At 37.9% G+C, this 21314-nt stretch overlaps 2 protein-coding genes across 2 annotated transcripts in view; both read right to left on the minus strand.

Annotated features, from left to right (window-relative positions):
- Nucleotides 1-21314, minus strand: part of LOC122752702 (zinc finger protein 850-like) — a 1092329-nt gene that overhangs the window by 722090 nt on the left and 348925 nt on the right.
- The window catches only part of TRIM16 (tripartite motif containing 16), a 40434-nt gene continuing 21006 nt past the window's right edge, over nt 1887-21314 (minus strand). Inside the window, exons 3-6 of the mRNA XM_043999592.1 lie at nt 20250-20483; nt 12816-12984; nt 11689-11784; nt 1887-3797 (exon numbers count right to left, since the gene is read on the minus strand). Coding sequence (XP_043855527.1) covers nt 3193-3797; nt 11689-11784; nt 12816-12984; nt 20250-20483 — 1104 coding nt within the window. The 3' untranslated portion in view covers nt 1887-3192. The remainder of the gene's footprint in view (nt 3798-11688; nt 11785-12815; nt 12985-20249; nt 20484-21314) is intronic.

The following is a 21314-nucleotide window of genomic DNA, read 5'->3' on the forward strand; positions in this document are numbered from 1 at the left end:
TATTCATATCACTCTTTTACCTTGTATATCCCCCAGTGTGAGTTAGTCCTCCACAGACAATTTGTGTTTCAGAGGGTAGCTATGTTCTGGATCTTGGAACTATATGGTTCACGGGCAGCTAGGTGGCACAGTGGATAAAGCACCAGTCCTGGATTCAGGAGGACCTGAGTTCAAATCCAGCCTCAGACACTTGACATTAGCTGTGTGACCCTGGGCAAGTCACTTAACCCTCATTGCCCTGGTGAAAGAAAAGAAAAGAAAAGAAAAGGGACTATATGGTTCATGGACCCCCTAAGAAGCTCTCCTAGGTCATGGCTCAAGATTTTTTTATTTCCATTGTTCCCTCTGACTCAGAGAGATGTTTGTGCTTTGTAAAGAAAAAAAAATAACAGGATCCTAATACCTTGTTAATACATTGAAACTTCATAGAATTATAGATTTAGAGCAGGAAGGGACCTTGAGGGTCTTAAGTTCAACCACCTTATTTTACAGATGAGGGAGCTGAGATGCAGGAAGAATAAATGACTGCTGCAAGTAAATGCTGCAAGTAAATAAATGTCTGTCAGGATTTCAAACCAGGTCTTCCTGACTCCAAGTCCAGTGTTCCATTCCCTAGCCCACACTGCCTCTCTTTGAATACATCTCTTAGTAGGCTATCCTGTGATCCCCCTCCCTTATACTTGTATTGCTTTTTTTTTTTTTTTTTTTTTTTTTTAGTGTGGCAATTGGGGTTAAGTGACTTGCCCAGGGTCACACAGCTAGTAAGTGTTAAGTGTCTGAGGCCGGATTTGAACTCAGGTACTCCTGACTCCAGGGCTGGTGCTCTATCCACTGCGCCACCTAGCTGCCCCATACTTGTATTGCTTTTTACCTTTTTATATGTATTACCTGTCTCTCCACCTTGACTGAACTTGTCCCTCTAGGGAAACTGTGTCTAATAACTCTTTGTTCTTCTGAGACCAAATACATAGTATGTACTCAATAATGTGTCCTCTATAGATAGCTTTTCTTTTTTTCCCCAAGGTGTCTTGAAGCAGCTACAGCACATTACTATGTCTATGAAAACCACCAGGTAATACTTGAAGTTTAAGCCACAACTGTTCATTCAACTGAGTCTATACAGTCTCCATTTTTTTCCCCTAGCTGGTACTGGGTTCTGTGTTTTGAATTTAAGGTGATAACTTAATTTTCCCACATAGCTCATGGGTCTCTTGGTTCTTGTTTCTCCCACCCATTTGCAGTTTCCTGAATTGCTTCCCTTCTGAATTAAGTCCCAAAGTATGCACACTCTTGGCTTATAGGTTAAATGGAACTTCTTACCAGGAAATTTAAAATGAAATATAATCATGCTGATAGCTGAAGTGACTGAACACAGCCCTTTGTGAATGTGGGAGGCCTTTGGGTGTTAAATACTGTACATGTTTTTAGCTTTCTCAATTTATTGATCAGTCATGCTGTCTCTCAAAGATTCACATTGCAAGCTTCTGCTCATATTTAACCACCCCTTTCTCTCTTATTAAGATTAGATATAAATCTGTGCTGTGAATAAAACATAATGGTTAGGAAGACAAGTGAGAAAAATCCTAGGATAGTTATAAACAAGATCACTAGTGCTTCTTTAATACTAAATCATTTCCCTTACCCAGAATACTATGCAGTGTAGCAAAGAATACAAAAGGGAGGAGAAAAAGTCAACAAAATTAACTCTGGGAAATAAGGTAGAGAATGTAGGCTGAATGATTAAAAGGAAAATGTTAGGTGAATACCTAACTGTATTTATTGTATTGTATATGCATTGTACACAGAGCATCAGTTAATGCATTGATGTCAACCTGGAAGGAATAAAATATCACAAGGCTCTGCACTTGGATATGAATATTCTTTTTATTAGAGACAGAATAAATACATAGCACAAACAAAAAAATTAGTAGATGAAACAAAGCTGATAAAGTCTCAGTTCCTCAATTAAGACTTTGTGCCAGTGCCAGGCTCTGCCGCATCCTACACTCTTGGATAAGAGGTATAGGTCCTGATCCTAATTCCGGTGCAGTTGGTGCCACTGTCCCTCTATCATTCTTAAGAAAGCAGCTGAGTCTGATAACCTGCTACTTTTTTCTGGCCTGGGGAAGAAAGCTTGCTTGGGATCTGACAAGGCTGCCTTCTGCCTCAATCCCTATCCCTATCCTTTCCTAGAGGTTCCATGAGTACACTGCCCTTAACCCTTTCTCTACTTCCACTCTCCACTGTTACCCATCAGGGATTAGTTTTGTTCCCTGGTTTGGGTCTATATATCAGAAATCCTGCTGCTTCAGGATACCTGGAGGACCCCATGGCTTTCATTGCCTGGGTGCCTCTGTCCCATTTCCATATCCTTGTCTAGCCAACTACCGGAAGTTTTGGCTTTGGCTCCTGCTGTGATTTGGACAGGACAGGATCCCAGATCTCATTGACTTCAACAGAGGATTCACCAATGATCACAGCGGCTTCAGATCCCACTGCAGAGCCACCTTATCAATATACCCACAGTCTCCTGATTGTCCACTTGTGCAGTCCTGGATAAAAGAAGGAGCTTCCCAGCATTTTTGATTTTTCAGTTTTGCTGGAGTGTCTCAAGGGTTGTCTTGTGGAAGAAATCCACTTCTGTTAACAGGGAGGTAGAATTTTGGCTCAACAGAAGGAAGAACTTTCTAGCAATCAAAGCTGTTCATTAACCAAATGGGCTACCTTGTGAGATAGCAGATTCCCTGTCATAGATGCTATAGGGAGAATTTTTGTATAATGTGAAACCTTTATGGTCTCTTTCAGAGTCTGGAATAATATTAGGTATATTACCTGTATTATATGAACTATTTTCAATGATTAACATGTGCATTTTTAGCAAGTGTTGACTCCTGGAGGTCTGATATATATTTTAGTAACCATTCAGAGCAACTAGTACAATATGACTGAGCGCTTAGGAAATACTATTTTAGAAAGCCAGAAGGGGAAGTTAAGAAAAGTGTCTGGGAATGTGCTCTATAGAACAACACAGCATGGAACAGGGTAGAACAGGCCAAATTATTCCTTTTTTCTCTAACTTCTATGATTTCTAATGCTGGACAACTCCAACATTTGTCCCACAATCACCTTTGAAGTGCAAATCATTGTCTCTAGTCTGTATTGGTAGAGGAGTTTGACTTAGACCCTTATATTCTATGAAGTAGTTTCTGCTAAGGAAGCAGGAGAAACTACTGGAAAAGAAAGTAGGATCTCTGCTTTTTCACTCAATTCCATAATCTGGATTGAACTATCTTTCTTTGAAAGCCAATATGCAAGGTAGACTGGCTCAGAAAAGTCACAGTTAAACCTGTGAATCAGAACCATGTTATCAAACTCAATACCATAGAAAGAGAGAGTGCTCCCTACATAGTTCAGGTAGATGCCAAGCCTCTGGAACTGACCAACTCCCAATGGAGTCTCGGAGCCATTGTGCCAGGCACTAAACTCCTTCCCATTCCAGAAGATACTCCAAGAAAAGCTATTCCCTGAGATACAACTATTGCTCTCTGAGCCCTTCCGGTCTATGCTCTTATTAGTCACACCAACATAAACACCTTCTCCCTTTAACTCTAGCTCAAAATAATATCGGTTTAAGTACAGACTTTGCTTGGATAGCACCTGTCGCCAGTGTTCAAATCTGCTAGGATGGTCTGGGTATGGGTGTTCCCAGGGAGATGTATTTGTGACCTTGTGATTGTCTTCCTGGAGGCGGAGATATCTATGAGCTGTGTCAGGATCAAAAGTGATGGGGTAGGCATCTAAAGAAACAAAAAAAGAAAGGAGAGTGGTTAAGAAGACATCAATAATCAGGAGCAGCTAGGTGGCAGTGGATAGAGCACTGGCCCTGGATTCAGGAGGACCTGAGTTCAAATCCGGCCTCAGACACTTGACACTTACTAGCTGTGTGACCCTGGGCAAGTCACTTAACCCAATTGCCTCAAAAAAAGAAAGAAAGAAAGAAAGAAAGAAAGAAAGAAAGAAAGAAAGAAAGAAAGAAAGAAAGAAAGAAAGAAAGAAAGAAAGAAAAATAATAATAATTTAAAAAAAGAAGACATTGGGGGTGGAGCCAAGATGGCAGAGGAAAGACATTAAACCCACAGGGCTCCTGATACAATAACCCCAAAAATAGCAATAAAAGAACCCTTGGGACAGAAAAACACACAAAAATACGGGTTGAGAGTTTTCTCCAGCTATAGACAGAGTTCAGGGGGTCATGCTGGGCCACAAATAAAGTCTAACCCTGCAATCGGGCCGACACACCAAACACTCGCCAGAGGAATTTACCCCAGTGCCTCTGAATCGGCTGCACCATCGGCGTCTTCTGGAACCGAGCATGCGGTCTGACTGAACGGCTGGCCTGGGGGGTAAGTGCAGGGGTACCAGTAGACTGGGGGGGAAGGATTCGACTGTCCCACCCCAGTGGGGAACCAGGAAGAAATCCTGAGCGGTGGGAGACCCAGGTGGGGGAGGGGAGCAGGGGAGCAGTCTCATTGGAAGCTGAGAACCACACCACAGAAAGCTTTGCTGGTTGGTTGTTTAGTCAAGTAGGCCTGAGGTTATCTCCGGACCTGAGAACAGGCCAGGTGAGATTAAAGCCTGCCCCCCCCAACCCAAAACACCTGGGACCCTCTGAAGCTGAGAACAGGAGTGGAGTGAAAAGCAGCTCCACCCCACCCCAACCCCCCAGTGGAGAATTTAAAATCAAATGAAAGTAAAGCCAGGCAGGCTGAGAAGAAGCCCAACCATCCCCCGGGGGCCACTGGAAGCAGTGCCACACTTTAAGGAGTTAAAAGCCAAGAAATAGTAAGCCAGGATGAGTAGGCAGAGAAAGCAGAAGACCATCAAAAACTTCTTTGGGGGTAAGGGAGACCACAATACAACAGAAGAACAAGAACAAGAACAAGAAGAACAAAAAGAAAATAACAGGGTCAAAGCTCCAACATCCAAAGCTTCCAAGAAAAATATGAACTGGTCTCAGGCCATGGAAGCTCTCAAAAGGGACTTTGAAGAGAAAGTAGGAGAAATAGAAAGAAGATGTAGAGAAAAGGAGGAAAGAATGGAAAGGGAAATGAGAGCAATGCCGGAGAGTCATGAGAAAAAATTCAACAGTTTGAAAAGCCAAATGGAAAAGGAGATTAAAAAACTGTCTGATGAAAATAACTGCCTAAGAATTAGGAGTGAACAAATGGAAGCTAGTGACCTTATGAGAAACCAAAACACAGTAAAGCAAATCCAAATGAATGAAAAAATAGAGGGCAATGTGAAATATCTCCTTGGAAAAACAGCTGACCTAGAAAATAAATCTAGGAGAGAGAATTTGAAAATCATTGGACTACCTGAAAACCATGACCAAAACAAAAGCTTAGACACCATCCTCCAAGAGATTGTGAGGGAAAATCGCCCTGATATTCTAGAAGCAGAAGCTAAAATAGAAATTGAAAGAATCCACCTATCACCTCCTGAAAGAGATCCCAAAAGGAAAACCTCCAGGAATATTATAGCCAAATTCCAGAACTCCCAGGTGAAGGAGAAAATATTGCAAGCAGCTAGAAAAAAGGAATTAAAATACTGTGGAGCTCCAATAAGGATAAAGCAAGATCTAGCAGCTTCTACATTAAAGGACCGAAGGGCATGGAATATATTCCAAAGGGCAAAGAAACTGGGACTTCAGCCAAAAATCACGTACCCAGCAAAACTGAGTATAGTTTTTCAGAGGCAAAAATGGGATCTCAATGAGAAAGAGGTCTTTCAAGCATTTGTGATGAAAAGACCTGAACTGAATAGAAAATTTGACTTTCAAATACAAGACCCTGGAGAAGCATAAAAAGGTAAACAGGAAAAAGACTTCATGAGGGATATTAAAAGATCAAACTGTTTACATTCCTACATGGGAGATAATACTTTGAAATCATAAGAACTATCTCAGTAAGAAATTCAGGGACAGCTGGGTGGCACAGTGGATAGAGCGCCAGCCCCCGACTCAGGAGAACCTGAGTTCAAATGTGACCTCAGACACTTGACAATTACTAGCTGTGTGACCCTAGGCAAGTCACTTAACCCCAATCACATCACCAAAAAACAAAATAAAACAAAACAAAAAAAGTCTTCACAAGAAATTCACAGAAAACAGGGCTTAACTGAATATGAAGGGATAATATCTGTAAAGCATTAATGTTTTGTTCTTTGTAGGGCAGACAGGGTGGGGTGTCTTATGTCTGGGGCTGGATTTGGGCTTGGGGCCTCCTGGGTCCAGGGCTGGTGCTTTGTCCACTGTGCCACCTAACTAATCCATGATGACATCATTCAAATAGGGTTGAGGTGTAGGAGGAATAAACTGGGGGAGGGAGAAGGGGAGAGATGGTCTGGGGAGAGGTAGTTCACATGAAGGAAACAAGAAGAAACCTTATGGAGGATAGTAGAAGAGGGGGAAGGAGTTGGGGAGTGAGTGAACCTTAATATCATCAAAATTGGCTCAAAAAAGGACTAACATACATACTCAAGTAGGTATAGTAATATATTTTTTGCCCTGAGGGGGGGAGGGAGAAAAGAGTGGGGGAGAAGGGAAGAGGAAAGGTCAGATTGGGGGAGAGAACAGTAAAAAGCAAAATACTTTCAAGGAAGATGAAGATGTTCTGCATTACTGCACCAGTATGACATATTGAATTGCTTGATCTCATAGGGAGGGTTGAGGAGGGAGGGAGGAGGAAAAATTTAGAACACAGAATTAGCTCAGAGACCCTGATCTCATTGGAGTGGGCTCATGGAGGGAATAGCTTTCATACCCAATTGGGAGGAGCAATCTATTTAACCCTGCAGGAAAATAGGAGGGGAACAGTACAAGGAAGGAAGGGTGAAAAAAAGGGAGTGCAGAGCAAGGGAGAGGATAGTCAGAAGTAAAACACCTCTGAGGAGGAATAGGTAAAAAGAAGATAGAGTAAATGTCATGGGAAGGGAGTGGGATGGAGGGAAATAATTATGATGATTGATTATAATGGCAAAACATATGGTGCCTACTTTCCTGGACTTTTATGAAGAAAATTCTCTGTCAAGCTTAAGGTACTATATAAAGGTTATGATGAACAGGATACTATCAGGAAAACCTGGAAAGACCTACATGAACTGAAGCAGAGTGAAATGTACTGTATACAAAATAACGGCAATAGTGGGGGATGATCTGCTGGGAAGCATGTGGTTATTTTCAGTAAGGCAATGATCCAATATAACCCTGAAAGACTTATGAAGATTGCAGCCCATCTGCAGAGAAAGAACTGATAGTATCTGAAAACAGATGGAAACACATTTAAAAATTTTTTTTCATTTCCTCTTTGACAATTCCTTAATCTGAAGTTTTGGTTTTTTTGACTGTTTTCTCTCACAAGTAGCTAATATGGGAATTTTTCCATGACTATTCATGTATAACTTATTTTGAATTGCTTGAGTTCTTGTGGGTGGGGGATGGGAATGGAGGGGGGAAGAGAAGTTGGAACACAAAGTTTTTTTAAAATTTATGTTAAAATTTTGTTTTTACATATATTTTGGAAAATAAAATTCTATTCAGAATTTTAAAAAGACATCAATAATCAAGAGAATATGTATCTTCTAATCCAGCTGGTCACAGACACAAAATAAAATACAAAGTCCTCCCTGTTCTCTAGCCAGGTCCATATCCAGTTTATTGTTTCATGAAACAGGACAGGGAAATAGTAGAAGATAAAAATGTTTTCATATGCTTCCTAATCTCTAGGTTTTTGACAATTAAACAGTTTTTTGAATATGAATAGTGGCTCTACAGTTGTTTATTGATGAAAAGCTTGGAAAAGATTTCACTCTGCAAATCATCTTTGCTTAAAGAAATTTTATATACATATATATGTTTGTGGGTGTATGTATATATACATATATATAAAATAAACCATTTTGACTATTATATAATACCCAAATTAACAATAAAAGACTTATAATGAAAGATGCTATCTGCATCCAGATAAAGTACTGATAAATATAAGTATGTATAGAATAATTTTACATATATACCTATTTGTGTTTAATAGTAGCCCTCTCTAGGGTGGGGAGAGGGAAGAAAAGAAATTTATAAGATAATTTTATCATATATTTAAAAAGAATAACAAATTGTGCATGATAGATTAGCAGTGTCATGTGCAATCATCTTTTTATTATGCTATATTATAGAAATGCTTTTTTATTCCATAAATTTAAAATAAAATAAGATAATTTTTAAAGATAGCTATAGAAAAGACCCCTATTAAAGCTTTGAGACAGAACCAAGTACCCCAAAATTCCCATAGTTAACAGACTTTGAGCAATAATCAACTTTAAAGTTAGATACCAAGCTCCCAGGAAAGGTCTGGCCAGTTAGACCAAAGTCAACATCTGAAATTCACCATATCTAGCAAAATAAATAAAATTTATATTAAGCCAATTGAAATCACTACTCGGGAAAAATTCATCTTTTTCTACAAAAGTTACATTCTTATTGTTTGACATAACTATTATATAAGATTCACAGGTTCTACTGGAGGGAGGGAGGAAGAAGGTAGAGAGAAAAAAAAGGCAAAGGGAAGGGAAAGAGACTTCATTTTTTGGAAGGAAAACAGTAATCCAGGAGTGTAACCCCCCACATCTAAGCAATGAATAAGTTTGAGTGGACTGGACAGGCTCATTATTAAAGAATAATGTTGATCAGTAGATCTGATCACAGATTGGAAAAATAACAATTGAGGGGCACCATACAAGAAAAAAATAATTTATTAATTTTGAAAGGCAAAAACTGCCAAATGTCCTATTTATCCAAATTTAAAATTAAGAATGGAGAAAAATTTTATAAGTAAAATAGTGTTATAAGTAAAATAGTTGGTACAATTAATATCCTATTTCAAAGCCCCATCATGGTATAGAGGTTCTCCAGAGACTAAGTTAGTAGGGTTCAAGCTCTAGCAATCTCTTAAGTTTAAAAAGTCATCTGATGTTTATTAATTCCTTTTGTTTTTATATCACATTCATTTCCAAATATGTGTGCATACACACACACAAGTAGGGGTCAGGGATACACACATATGCATGTACATATATACATATATATATGCATGTGTGTGTTTGAGAGAGATTTGGGAATACCTGAGAAGCAGGGGTCAGGAATACACATACACACAGACACACACACATATATCTGACCCCTATTTGGCAGGTATTCCCTTGTTACAAAGAATTTAAAAGAATAAAGGGGGGGGAAGGATGAGAAAAATAAGCAATGTATCAGTCATGTCTGACAGTAAATACACTATTCCATATCCAAAGTTTTGTAATGAAGGGGGCAGAGTACATTTTTTTTTTCAACTTTTCTCCAAGGTCAAATCTGGTCATTATAATATCATGCGTTCAGTTTCCTTTTTCTTGTTCTTTCTGCTTATTGCTATGAATAGCTAGAGGAATCTATAACCCACTCTCCCAGGCATGGTTCCTATTTCACAAAGCTAATACATTGAAGGTTTAACCACACCAAGTTCTAGTTAAAAAGAAATTGTTAAAAACAAACAAACAAAAAAACAAATTGTTGAAACTCTCCTAAAAGCTTGCTGATGTGGCAGTTTTAATTCCACCTTCCTCAGACTGAGCAGGCTTTCCTGGATAATACTTAAAGAATTCTTTTTGCTATGGTCCATGTTCACAGACCCCATTTTTCCATTGGAAAGTCAAAGATGACATGGTGAAGAACCCCTTGAAAATTCCAGTGGCTCTAAACCTTCTGGTAGAGTACACATCCCATTGTTCACTTGTCACTTCTTATAGCATAGTAAAAACATTGATATAGCACAATTTTCTTAAGCATTCTCCAGTCTCTGGATGCTTAAATTATTTCTAAGTTCTGGTAAAACTTAACCCAAGGTTTTGAGTGTGGGCTTAATATGGGGATCCTCTAAGGTCTGGCCTAATAAGTGTGGACAGGCTTATGAACATGTTGACCACATGGTGGCTCCCTTTCTTCAGTGATTCCCTATTAGCCCTAACTCTTCTGTTTAGCATTTAGCCATTCACAATCAACCTCTAACATACATTTCCAAACTTTGTGCTATCTGTCCCTCAAGCCTGGAAAACATTCCTTTCCCCACTTTCACCTTTTAGAATTCTTAGTCTCCTTTAATGTTCAGTTCAAATGCCACCCAATCCCTCAGTTCTTATTTCTTCACCCCAAATTTACCTTGTATATATTTTGTATATACTTATATGTGTATAACCCCATATCAGTAATGAATGCTACTGGGATTTGTAGTTTTTCCTACCTGGAAAGAGAGATTAAAGGATCATAAGAAGAAACACAAGGAAGCTTGGGAACTTTGTAGTTCGGTGGTGAGGAGTAGGCCCTGGCTGGACATCAGACAGCAATGGGAGTTGATTGCAAGTGAAGTCCCTAATAGCCAGAAATGAATATAATTACGAGGAGTTTTAACCTTGTCTGGCTCACGGATCTGCTTGTACAGAAGTTACATTTGCCTTACTATACCTGCCTCATGACTACTGGGAACAATCAAATTTATCTACTTTCAAGCTCTATTTCCAGTTAGAGAACTGGGGAAAAGGAAGGAAATAGAAAGAGTGGGAAGAGAAAGAGGAAAAAAAAACCCACCAAGATAAACCAACAGGAAACCAGAGGAAATGACAAAGGAAATACAGGCAAACAAAGATAATGACACACAGTCACACAGACATATAAAGAGAGAGTAAGAATAACATTTGTATATGGCTTTTGTTCATCAAAAAAAAAATACTATATGACCTAAGAATTAGAAGGGACCTAAAAGGTCACTTAGTTATACCTCACTGCCCAAAACATAAATCCCTTTTGCAATATAGGTTACATTCCCCTTCCCCCAGTAACAAGGAACTCATTTTTCTAATAATGCAGTCTATTATATTTTCTGACAGCTCAAATTGTTAAAAAGTTCTTCAGAGGATTTAAAACTGGAAGGCATTTTAAAATCCTTAAAGTCTTGCTAAACTGGTAAATCAGGTCAGTGTCATATATATAATTTAAACGGAATTTGATAAAGTATCTTATACTGTTATTGAGGAAAACATGTGAAGTAGAACAAAGGAGGAGGTTCTACACACCCAAGTGGCTGTGGTATAACTCTAAGAACGTGAGATCAACACAATCTTACTCACCTCAGCTATTATCACCCAATATTCCCCCACTTGCCCTCTCCTATTACTACTCAAATTCCCAACCCTTTCCCTTACGTGTTAGTTGTCAGCACCTTGGGACGGTTATAATGACTCAGGCACCAACAACACCTGCTTTTTGGAAAATCCTCTCTTGGCATGCTCACAGCCTGCTACTCAGATGACCTCATGGCCACAACATGTACTCCTTGGCTGGCTCTGGACTCCTAAGCAGTTGATAAGGGTCTCACTCCCCTCCCTTTTGCTTTTGATATATGTTGCACAGGATGAGTAGGCATGGATGTGTTGTGATGTACATCACATCTTTCTTCCCAAACCCACCCCTTTTTATCAAGGGTACCACATTTTTTCAGTCCCCAGTTACATGTGTTTCTTCTAGTTTAGTTCTAATTTACAATATTATAACTATAGACAAACAATTTGAGAAGTATGCTATTCAATACAACTTACATTTGAGAAAATCAACTCTGCTGCTAGGTTCAGGTATTGAAGTCCAGTATTTGTGAGGCACATCTGCAGACATTTGTGTACTGATCTCATACTCCTCTGAAAAATGAGTATAGGTCTATTAGTTGGATTGTCAGGGGAACCTAAGAAGCCTAATTTCCCTGGGCAGTTACTTTCCCTGCATTGCTAATGATTCACACTTTAATGGAATGGGGCAAATCCCACTATGCTCAGGGGGTAAACTTTTGGGGTTATTTTGGGGGAGTTATTTTTCTCCAGAGGAAAGTAATTTTTTAAAGACCTTAAAGGTTTTTTGAATTGGTTAGAGCGTTAGTTTGTTTGAAGAATACATCTTTGGGCAGGACATCAGAAGACTAAGAAATTAGCTTTAGCAAGAGGTAGGCAATGGGTAAATCATTTAGCCATTCTATATGAATCACATTTCTCCTTTGGTGAAATTGCACACTCTTAGTTCCCCACCCTGTTGAACCCCATTTCCCCGTCACAAAAAAGAAATATCAATGAATCAAGAATTTGAGTATCTAATGTTAGATTAGTAACTGGGGAAAACCAAAAGTGTTTGCTAAGCATTATAATTCTTCTATAAAATAAGGTCAGAGTAGATGGATGATCTATAGAGTCACTTCCAGTTCTGAAATTATATAAATCTCTGAATATGTGCAGACTTTCATTGTTACTTCAGTACAATTTACTGATAAGTAGTAATGTGAGCATGAGCAAGTCACTTAACATTTCAGTGCCCTGGCAATTCTCTAAGGCTATAAATTATAGACTAGTTGCTAAGATGCATTAGTGAAAGAAGTTTCCTATTATCTCTACACTGGGAATTCCCTCTACAGAAAGAATCATTGATCCAGACAAAAAACAAAAACAGGAAGACTGAGAAGTGCTATAGACGAAGATATATCTTAACTATTATATCTTTTTCACTTTCTCTTACTTTCATCTCTTTCATTTTCCCTCCTATTCTCTCCCCTCCCTCTCCCTCTCTCTGTCCCCCCACCCCAGACATACATACAACTACACACACACACACACACACACACACACACAGAGGTGGGTTGGGTCTATGTCCTTTAAATTGATCCATACAGCAGGAGGGATTTTACCTTCCTTGGCAAACTCTTCTAGCTTTCCCTTATAGTTCTGCAGAAGTTGGATTAAAAGTCCTGTGCAGTCCATGATCACCTTTTGTATGCCAGAAAGTTTTCTCTTTAATCCAATGTGAACACTGGGGAAAAGACTATCCTCAATATTCTTCTTAAATTTACAACATTCCTACATATGAGGACAAAAGAAAAATCAAACAAAATTTGAGTTGGCTCAATTACCTCTTTTGTTTATTTTGTTTTGTTTTGTTTGTGGAGCAATGAGGGTTAAGTGACTTGCCCAGGGTCAAATGTCTGAGACCAGATTTCAACTTAGGTCCTCCTGAATCCTGTCTGGTGCTTTATCCACTGCACCACCTAGCTCCCCCTTCAATTACCTCTTGAATTTAACTTTTAGGAGTTAGAAAAGGTTAAATGACTTTTACATGGTTATCCAGTTATGAGCCTCTTTCAACTGTTATTACTTCTCTAGCTAGTAATTGTGGGAGAAGTAGGTAAAATTACCCTCCCCAGCTAACCCCCAGAGATTGACTTCAGCTAGTGTTCTGAAGTTAACAGTTTCCAGTGAACTTCCTTACTGCCCTTGTCTTACAAACCCTGTAACTTCCCTGATATTTCCAATACAAAGACCAGCCCTGCTTTAGGCATGATAACTCCATCTTGTTCTGTATCAGGGGTAAAAAACCCCTAATGAGGGGCAGCTAGGTGGCGCAGTAGATAAGGCACCGGCCCTAGAGTCAGGAGTACCTGAGTTCAAATCCCGCCTCAGACACTTTACACTTACTAGCTGTGTGACCCTGGGCAAGTCACTTAACCCCAACTGCCTCACTAAAAAAAAAAAAAACAAAAAACCCTAATGAACTGTAAGACCTGCTACAGCTAGTGTCCTACAATGTATCCCTTTTTTTCTTGTATCGGTACAAAAAGACTTAGCTGCTAAAGGTGGAAAATTCCAGAGCCCTGGGAAAGTTCTCCCCATCTGCCTTGAATGGGCAGTTTCCTTTGATTTAGTAAAACTAGCTACGCTAGTTTATCTATACGTTTTTCTTCAAAAAGCATACTAATTTTTGGACATAAAAAAGAGTGGCTATCTGTGTTTTATGAACAGCCATCTTTCTTTTCTTTGTTTCACATAATGACATATTGCATCACGTTTTACCAATGAATGCTACCCTAAAATTTGCATAAAAGGCTCATTGTATAAGCCTTCTGCCTTCTTCCATCTTTTTTTGGGGGGGGGCAGGGCAATGGGGGTTAAGTGACTTGCCCAAGGTCACACATCTAGTAAGTGTCAAGTGCCTGAGGTCAGATTTGAACTCAGGTCCTCCTGAATCCAGGGCCAGTGCTTTATCCACTGTGCCACCTAGGTGCCCCCCATCTTGCTTCATTCTTAATGGACTCCATATTACTATTATCTGATCCTCAAGAACCCAGATTAGTCACTACTGACCTTCTTGGGTCATCCCAAATTTCTACTACATAAGTTTAGTGCTTTTTAAAAAAAAACTACATCACATTTGAATTACAGAGGTATATTGGAGCAAATGTTTTGCATACCTGAATTTCCAAAGGAAAAGGAAATGTAGGGTATTACTGAAACTGGCAAAATAAAATGTTATATAAAATTTAGTAGATCAAGTTACCACAAAAAGTTAATCCAGGATTCAGTCTAGGATTTATATTGACCATCATGGGAGTGAGTCAGCATCAGTCATAAAATGGACATACTCATGAGTAATTTCTTTTTTTAATTGGAGTATTGGAGTTACTTTATTTTTTAAAATATATATTTTTAAAGAATTCCCCAATTACATTTTTAAAATTTAATACTAATTTTTTACAAATTTTGAGTTACTTCTTGCCCTACCCATTGAGAAGGCGAGCAATATAATGATTATACACATGAAGACATGCAAAACATATTTCCATATTAGCCATGTTACAAAAGAAAACATACAAAAAACCCCCAAAGAAACAAGAAAAATAAAGAGTTGCTGCCCTTGAGGAGCTCACACTCTAGTGGGGGAAACAACAAGCAAGCAAATATGTACAAACAAGCTATATATAGGATAAACAGGAAATAATAGAGGGAAAGTACTAGAATTAAGAGTAATCAGGAAAATATTCCTGTAGAAGGTGAGATTTTAGTTGAGACTTGAAGGAATCCAGACGAGCCAGGAGGTAGAAATGAAAAGAGAGAGCATTCCAGATATAGGAAACAGCCAGAGAAAATACCTGGAGCCAAGAGATAGGAGTGCTTTTTCAAGGAACAACAAGGAGGGCAGTTGTCACTAGACTGAAGAGTATTTGGGGAGGGAGGAAGACTGGAAAGGTACAAGATTAGGTTGGGGGAAGGCTAGTTTATTATGAAGGGTTTGGGATGTCAAAGAGAGAATTTTTAATTGGATACTTGAGATGATAGAGAGCTACTGGATTTGTTTTATTCAATAAAGTAGTGCCATGGTCAGACTGGCACTTTAGAAAAAAATCACTTTGGAGACTGAATAGACCATTGATTGGAGTGGAGAGAGATCTGGCTGATATTAATTAGTGGGCTATTGCAACAGTTCATATGTGAGATGATGAGGGACTGCATCAGAGTGGTGGCAGTATCAGAGGAGAAAAGGGGACATAATCCAGAGATGTTGTAAAGATGAAATCAGCAGGCCTTGTTAAGAGATTGGATATGGGGCAAGAGAAATAGTGAAGAGTCAAAGATAACACCTAAATTGCAAACCTGGGGACTGGGATGGTGGTACCTTCAACAGTAATAGAGAAGTTCGGAAGTGGGGAGAATTAGGGGGAATGATGATGAGTTCAGTTTTAAACTGTTGAATTTAAGATGTCTACTAGACATCTAGTTCAAGATGTCTGAAAGGCAGTTAGAGATATAAGACTGGAGATCAATAAAGAGATTCGGGTTTGAAACATACATTTGAGAATATCAGGATAGAGATAGTAATTGAATACCTGGAAGCTGATGAGATCATCGAGCAGTATAGAGGGAGAAGAGAAAAGAACCTAGGACAGAGCCCTTTGGGATATCCACAGTTAATGAATGTGAACTGGATGAGGATTCAACAAAGGAGTCTATAGAAGGAGCAGTTATATAGGTAGGAAGAAAGCCAAGAGAAAGTAGTAGCTCAAAAATCTAGAGAAAAGAGAGTTTCAAGAAGAGAGTGTATCAAAGGATACAGAGAGGTCAAGAAGAATGAAAATTCAGAAAAGACCATTGGATCTGTCAATTAGGAGATCATTGGTTACTTTAAAGAAGAGTAATTTCATTTGAATGATGTGATTGGGAGCTAGGTAGTAAAGAGTTAAAAAGAAAATGAGAGGAGTGAAAATGGAGGCACCAATAGTAGAGAACCTTCTCAAAGAATTTAGCCACAAAGAGTTAGAAGAGATATAGAATGATAGTAGGGATGGAAGAATAAAGTAAGAGTTTTTTGAGGATGGATGAGACATAAACATGTTTGTAGTAAGTAGGAAAGCAATCAGTAGAAAAGGAGATTACAAAAGGAGCAATCTGTTAAAGGAGATGGGATGGAATGGATTTGCTTGCATAGGCAGAAGGGTTTGCCTGGACAAGAAGTAAGCCACTTCTTCAAGTGAGACAAAAGTGAAAGAAGAGATAAAAAGCATTTGAGTGATATGAGAGGAGGAAAGAAGAGGGAGCTCTTGAGGAACGGCCCTAATTTTTTAAGCAAAGTATGAGACAAGGGTCTCAGCTGAGAAGACATGGGGAGGAGGAACCACAGGGAATTTGAGGAAGGATGAAAAGGTTTGAAAGAGCCATTGTGGAGAGAGGGATACAGAGTTGATAAGAGAGGTGTAGAAGAATTGGCTAGAATCAGTGAGGGCCCAGCTGACGTTGTGTAACATAAATTTGTAGTGGACTCAATCAGAATGGTTGCATGATTTTCTCTACAGGTTCAGCAGCACCTGTGTAGAAGTGGTGTTTGGAGTGATCTAAGACTGAGGCTTGTCATGTTATAATCATCAAATCTTGCCTCTCATAAACCTATTCTTTGCCCTCACCAGGTCTCCTTAAAAAGGAGAATTGATTAGATAGAAAGGGAGGTACAAAAGCTCATTGAAGAAAATAATTCCTTAAAAATTAAAATTGGGCAAGTGGAAGCTAATGACTTCATGAGACATCAAAAAATAATAAAACAAAGTCCAAAGCATTTTAAAATAGAAGAAAATGTGAAGTATTTCATTGGAAAAACAATCACAATTTAATAAAAAAGAGACTAGACATCATATTTTAAGAAATTATCAAAGAAAACTGCCCTTATGTCCTAGAATCAGAGGGTAAAATAGAAATTGAAAGAATCTACCCATCACCTCCTAAAAGATCCCAAAATGAAAACTAACAGGAATATTATAGACAAATTCCTGAGCTCCCAGATCAAGGAGAAAATATTGCAAGTAGCCACAAAGAAACAATTCAAATGGAGCTAAAGTCAAGCTAACACAAGATTTAGCAGCTTCTACATCATAGGATTAGATAGATAACATGAAATGGAAATCAGAAGGCATTCAAAAAGGTTAAATTATATGTTTCTTACATGGTAAGATAATACTTGTAACTCCTAAGAACTTCCTCATTATGAGAACAGTTAGAAGTATACATAGACAGAGGGGACAGGTATGAGTTGACTGTGAGGAGATAATTTTGAAAAATTAAATTAAAGGGTGATAGAGAAGCACTGGGAAAAAGGGGAAGAGCAAGGTAGAATGAGGTAAGTTATCTTATATATAAGAAGCTTGAAAGGAATAGCTTTTAGAAATGGAGGGAAAGGTGTGGAGGGGTGGGTAATGCTTGAACTTTATTCTCATTGTAATTCACTCAAAGAGGGGATAACATATACATTCAGTTGGATGTAGAAATATATCTACCCTCCTGAGAAGTGGGATATGAAAGTGTGTGTAGGGATGGAGGTGATAAAACAGAGGAAAGATTAGGGGTCATGGTAGTCAGAAGCAAACCAAACTTTTGAGGGACAGGGTGAAAGGAAAGAGAGAGAAGGATAAAGAGGGGGAAAATAGGATGAACTGAACTACACAGTTAGTAATCATAACTGTGAATGTTAACAGGATGAACTCACCCATAAGACAGAAGCAAATAGCAGAGTGGATTAAAAAACAGAATCCTACAATATATTGTTTCCAAGAAATACACTTGAAATAGAGATACACACTCAGAGTAAAGGTAAGGGGCTAGAGCAGAATATATTATGCTTCAGCTAAAATAAATGTTTTTTTTACAAAGCAGGGGTATCAATCATGATCTCAGACAAAAAAAAAAGAAAAACTAGATCTAATTAAAAGAGATAAGCAGGAAAACTACATCTTGCTAAAAGTTACCATAGACAATGAAGTAATTTTAATACTAAACGTATATGTACCAAATGGTACAGAATCCATATTGTTAATGGAAAAGTTAAATGACTCACAGGAGGAAATACACAGTAAAACTATACTAGTGGGTTATCTCAACTTTCCCCTCTCAGAACTAGATACATCTAACCACAAAATAAACAAGAAAGAAGTTAAGGCAATGACTAGAATTTTAGAAAAGTTAGATTTTGGAGAAAACTGAATAGGAATAGAAAGGAATATACTTTTTCTCAGTGGTACATGACACCTACACAAAAATTGACCATGAATCAGGGCACCAAAACCCCACAGCCAAATGCAGAAAACCAGAAATATTAAGTGCATCCTTTTCAGATCATAGTGCAATAAAAATTACATTCAACAAAGAGTCATGGAAACACACTAAAAATTAATTGAAAACTAAGGAATCTAATCCTAAAGAATGAGTGGGTCAAAGAATAAATTATTAAAACAATCAATTTCATTGAAAAGAATGACAAAAATGATACAACATATGCAAAATTTATGGGATGCAGCCAAAGCAGGACTTGGGGGGGAAATGTATAACTCTAAACATTTGTATCCATAAAATAGAGAAAGAGTAGAGCAATGAATTGGCATGCAACTGAAAAAAAAAACTAGAAAAAGATAAAATTTTAAATCCCCAATTAAACACCAAAATCCTGAAAACAAAAAAAGAGATTAATAAAATTGAAAGTTAGAAAACCATCAAACTAATAAATAAAACTAGGAGCTAGTTTTATGGGAGAAAAATAATAAAATATATAAACCATTGGTTAATTTAATTTTAAAAAGAGGAAAAGCATAATTATACAGACCAGTGGAAAGTTGTATGAAAATCACTGGGGTAAACTATCCATAGATGATGGGTTTGTTTATTGTGGGTTTTTTTCCATCTCTTTCTCACATATATAATGCAATACAAGCTCAGTTGCTATGATGTCTATATTCAGTATACTTCTATAGTTCATCAGAGTAAAGGAGAATCTACTTTATACCAAATAGTTATTACTCTAAGTCCTACAACTAAATTTAAAAAAGGGGGGAAAAGGATAAAAGGAAAGAAAAAAGCATATCTATGTTCAATAAAAATGTATGAAATCGAAAAAAAAGAGGAAAAGCAAATTATCAGTATCAGAAATGAAAAGGCTGAATTTGCCAACAAAAGAGAGGAAATTAAAACAATTTTAGGAGCTATTTTGCCTAATTATACCAATCTAAATGAAATGAGTAAATATTTTCAAAAATATAAATTGCCCACATTAACAGAAGAGGAAATGGAACATTTAAATAACCCTATATTAGAAAAAGAAACTAAATAAGTCATCAAAGAAATCCCTAAGAAAAAAATCCTTAGGGCCAGGTAGATTCACAAGTAATTTTTACCAAATATTTAAAGAACAATTAATTCTAATAATATACAAACTATTTGGAAAAATAAGCAAAGGAGTTCTACCAAATTCCTTTTATGACACAAATATGGTGCTTATACCTAAACCAGGAAGAGCCAAAACAAAGAAAACTATAGTCCAATTTCCCTAATGAATATTGATGCAAAAAATTTAAATAAAATACTAAGCAAGGAGTTTACAGCAGCAATACAAGGATTATATACTATGATCAGGTGATACTTATACCAGGTATGCAGGGTGGGTTCAATATTAGGAAAACTAGGGGGCAGCTAGATGGCACAGTGGATAGAGCACTGGCCCTGGATTCAGGAGTACCTGAGTTCAAATCCGACCTCAGACACTTAACACTTACTAGCTGTGTGACCCTGGGCAAGTCACTTAACCCTAATTGCCTCACAAAATAAACAAACAAACAACAACAACAACAACAAAACCAATATTAGGAAAACTATTTGAATAATTGGCCATATCAATAACAAAACCAATAGAAATCATATAATTATCTCAATAGAAGCAATAACAACAAAGCAGAGTTTTAAATATAGTTTTTACAATGCCCATTGAGAAGCCACGTTAATAACTTGCCCATCCTTTTATCTCCTCCACACTACCATACCTGCAAGAAAAGGATATCACTGGTGATGTTGGTCATCCTTTCCAGCACATGCCTGTTGTTTTCTAATTCTGCATACTTATTTTCCAGATGTTTCTTGATGCCACTGGCCTGACTCAGGGCAACCTGTTCTTTCTCTTCCAGAAATAGAAATACATCTTCTTGGGCCTTCCTGACTGCTGCATGGAGCTCCCCAAATTGCTTTTCTGCCACAGCTTTTACCTCAGAGACTAATACCTGGAGAAAACAGAATGAAGTAACCATTTTAAGTATTCCTTTTAAGAAAATTTGATTTATAAAACTGCAAATTCACACAAAAAATACAATCAAAAATTATTTTTGTTCAAAACAAAAGGACTTTCAATTATGCAAGTATTCATTGCAGAGTCTCTGTAAAAATTGAGATTTCCTAATGCATTTAAGTATTTCTATACAGATCAGTAGCAGTGACTCATCTTGCCACTGGACTTCTGTGATTCTGGAGGACAGAGAGAGGCTGATGACTTTGGGCAGCTCTGCCTCACTTAAATTCAATTCATGTTCAAGTCAAGACATGACCCTGGTGATATCACCGTTCCTCTTCGAGAACAAAGAATGAACAATAACAACAAATAACAACCAGTGAGCAGGGAGGCCCAGATGAATGTGCTTCTATTTCTATTGTGATTAAGGAAGCTTGATAACCCAGATTTGAGAGACGTTGTTGAAGGAGAGGGGGCAGGATAGAGTAGGAAGGACCTAGTTCCTGAAAGACTGAATTTGAGTGGCAAAAAATAAAGTCTGTGGAGGATCTAGTATATAATTCACACAATCTGTCACTGGGAAACAAGGAAATGAATAAATAAATCAATCCAGTTACTATGGAATTAAACTAAGGTCAGCACCAAAAATGCCTCAATTCAAAACTGATGACTAATTAACCTACAGCTTTTCCTTCTGGAATACAGATGGAATTAATACCAGTCTCAGGAAAAGCAGAACTGACTAGTGTAAGTTAAGTGTGTTCATCCGTGAACAAGGAACCCTCAGACCACATTACTCATGTAAACCACTACAGTACATGGATAA

The sequence above is a fragment of the Dromiciops gliroides genome, chromosome 4 (assembly GCF_019393635.1).
Source record: "Dromiciops gliroides isolate mDroGli1 chromosome 4, mDroGli1.pri, whole genome shotgun sequence".
NCBI lineage: Eukaryota > Metazoa > Chordata > Mammalia > Microbiotheria > Microbiotheriidae > Dromiciops > Dromiciops gliroides.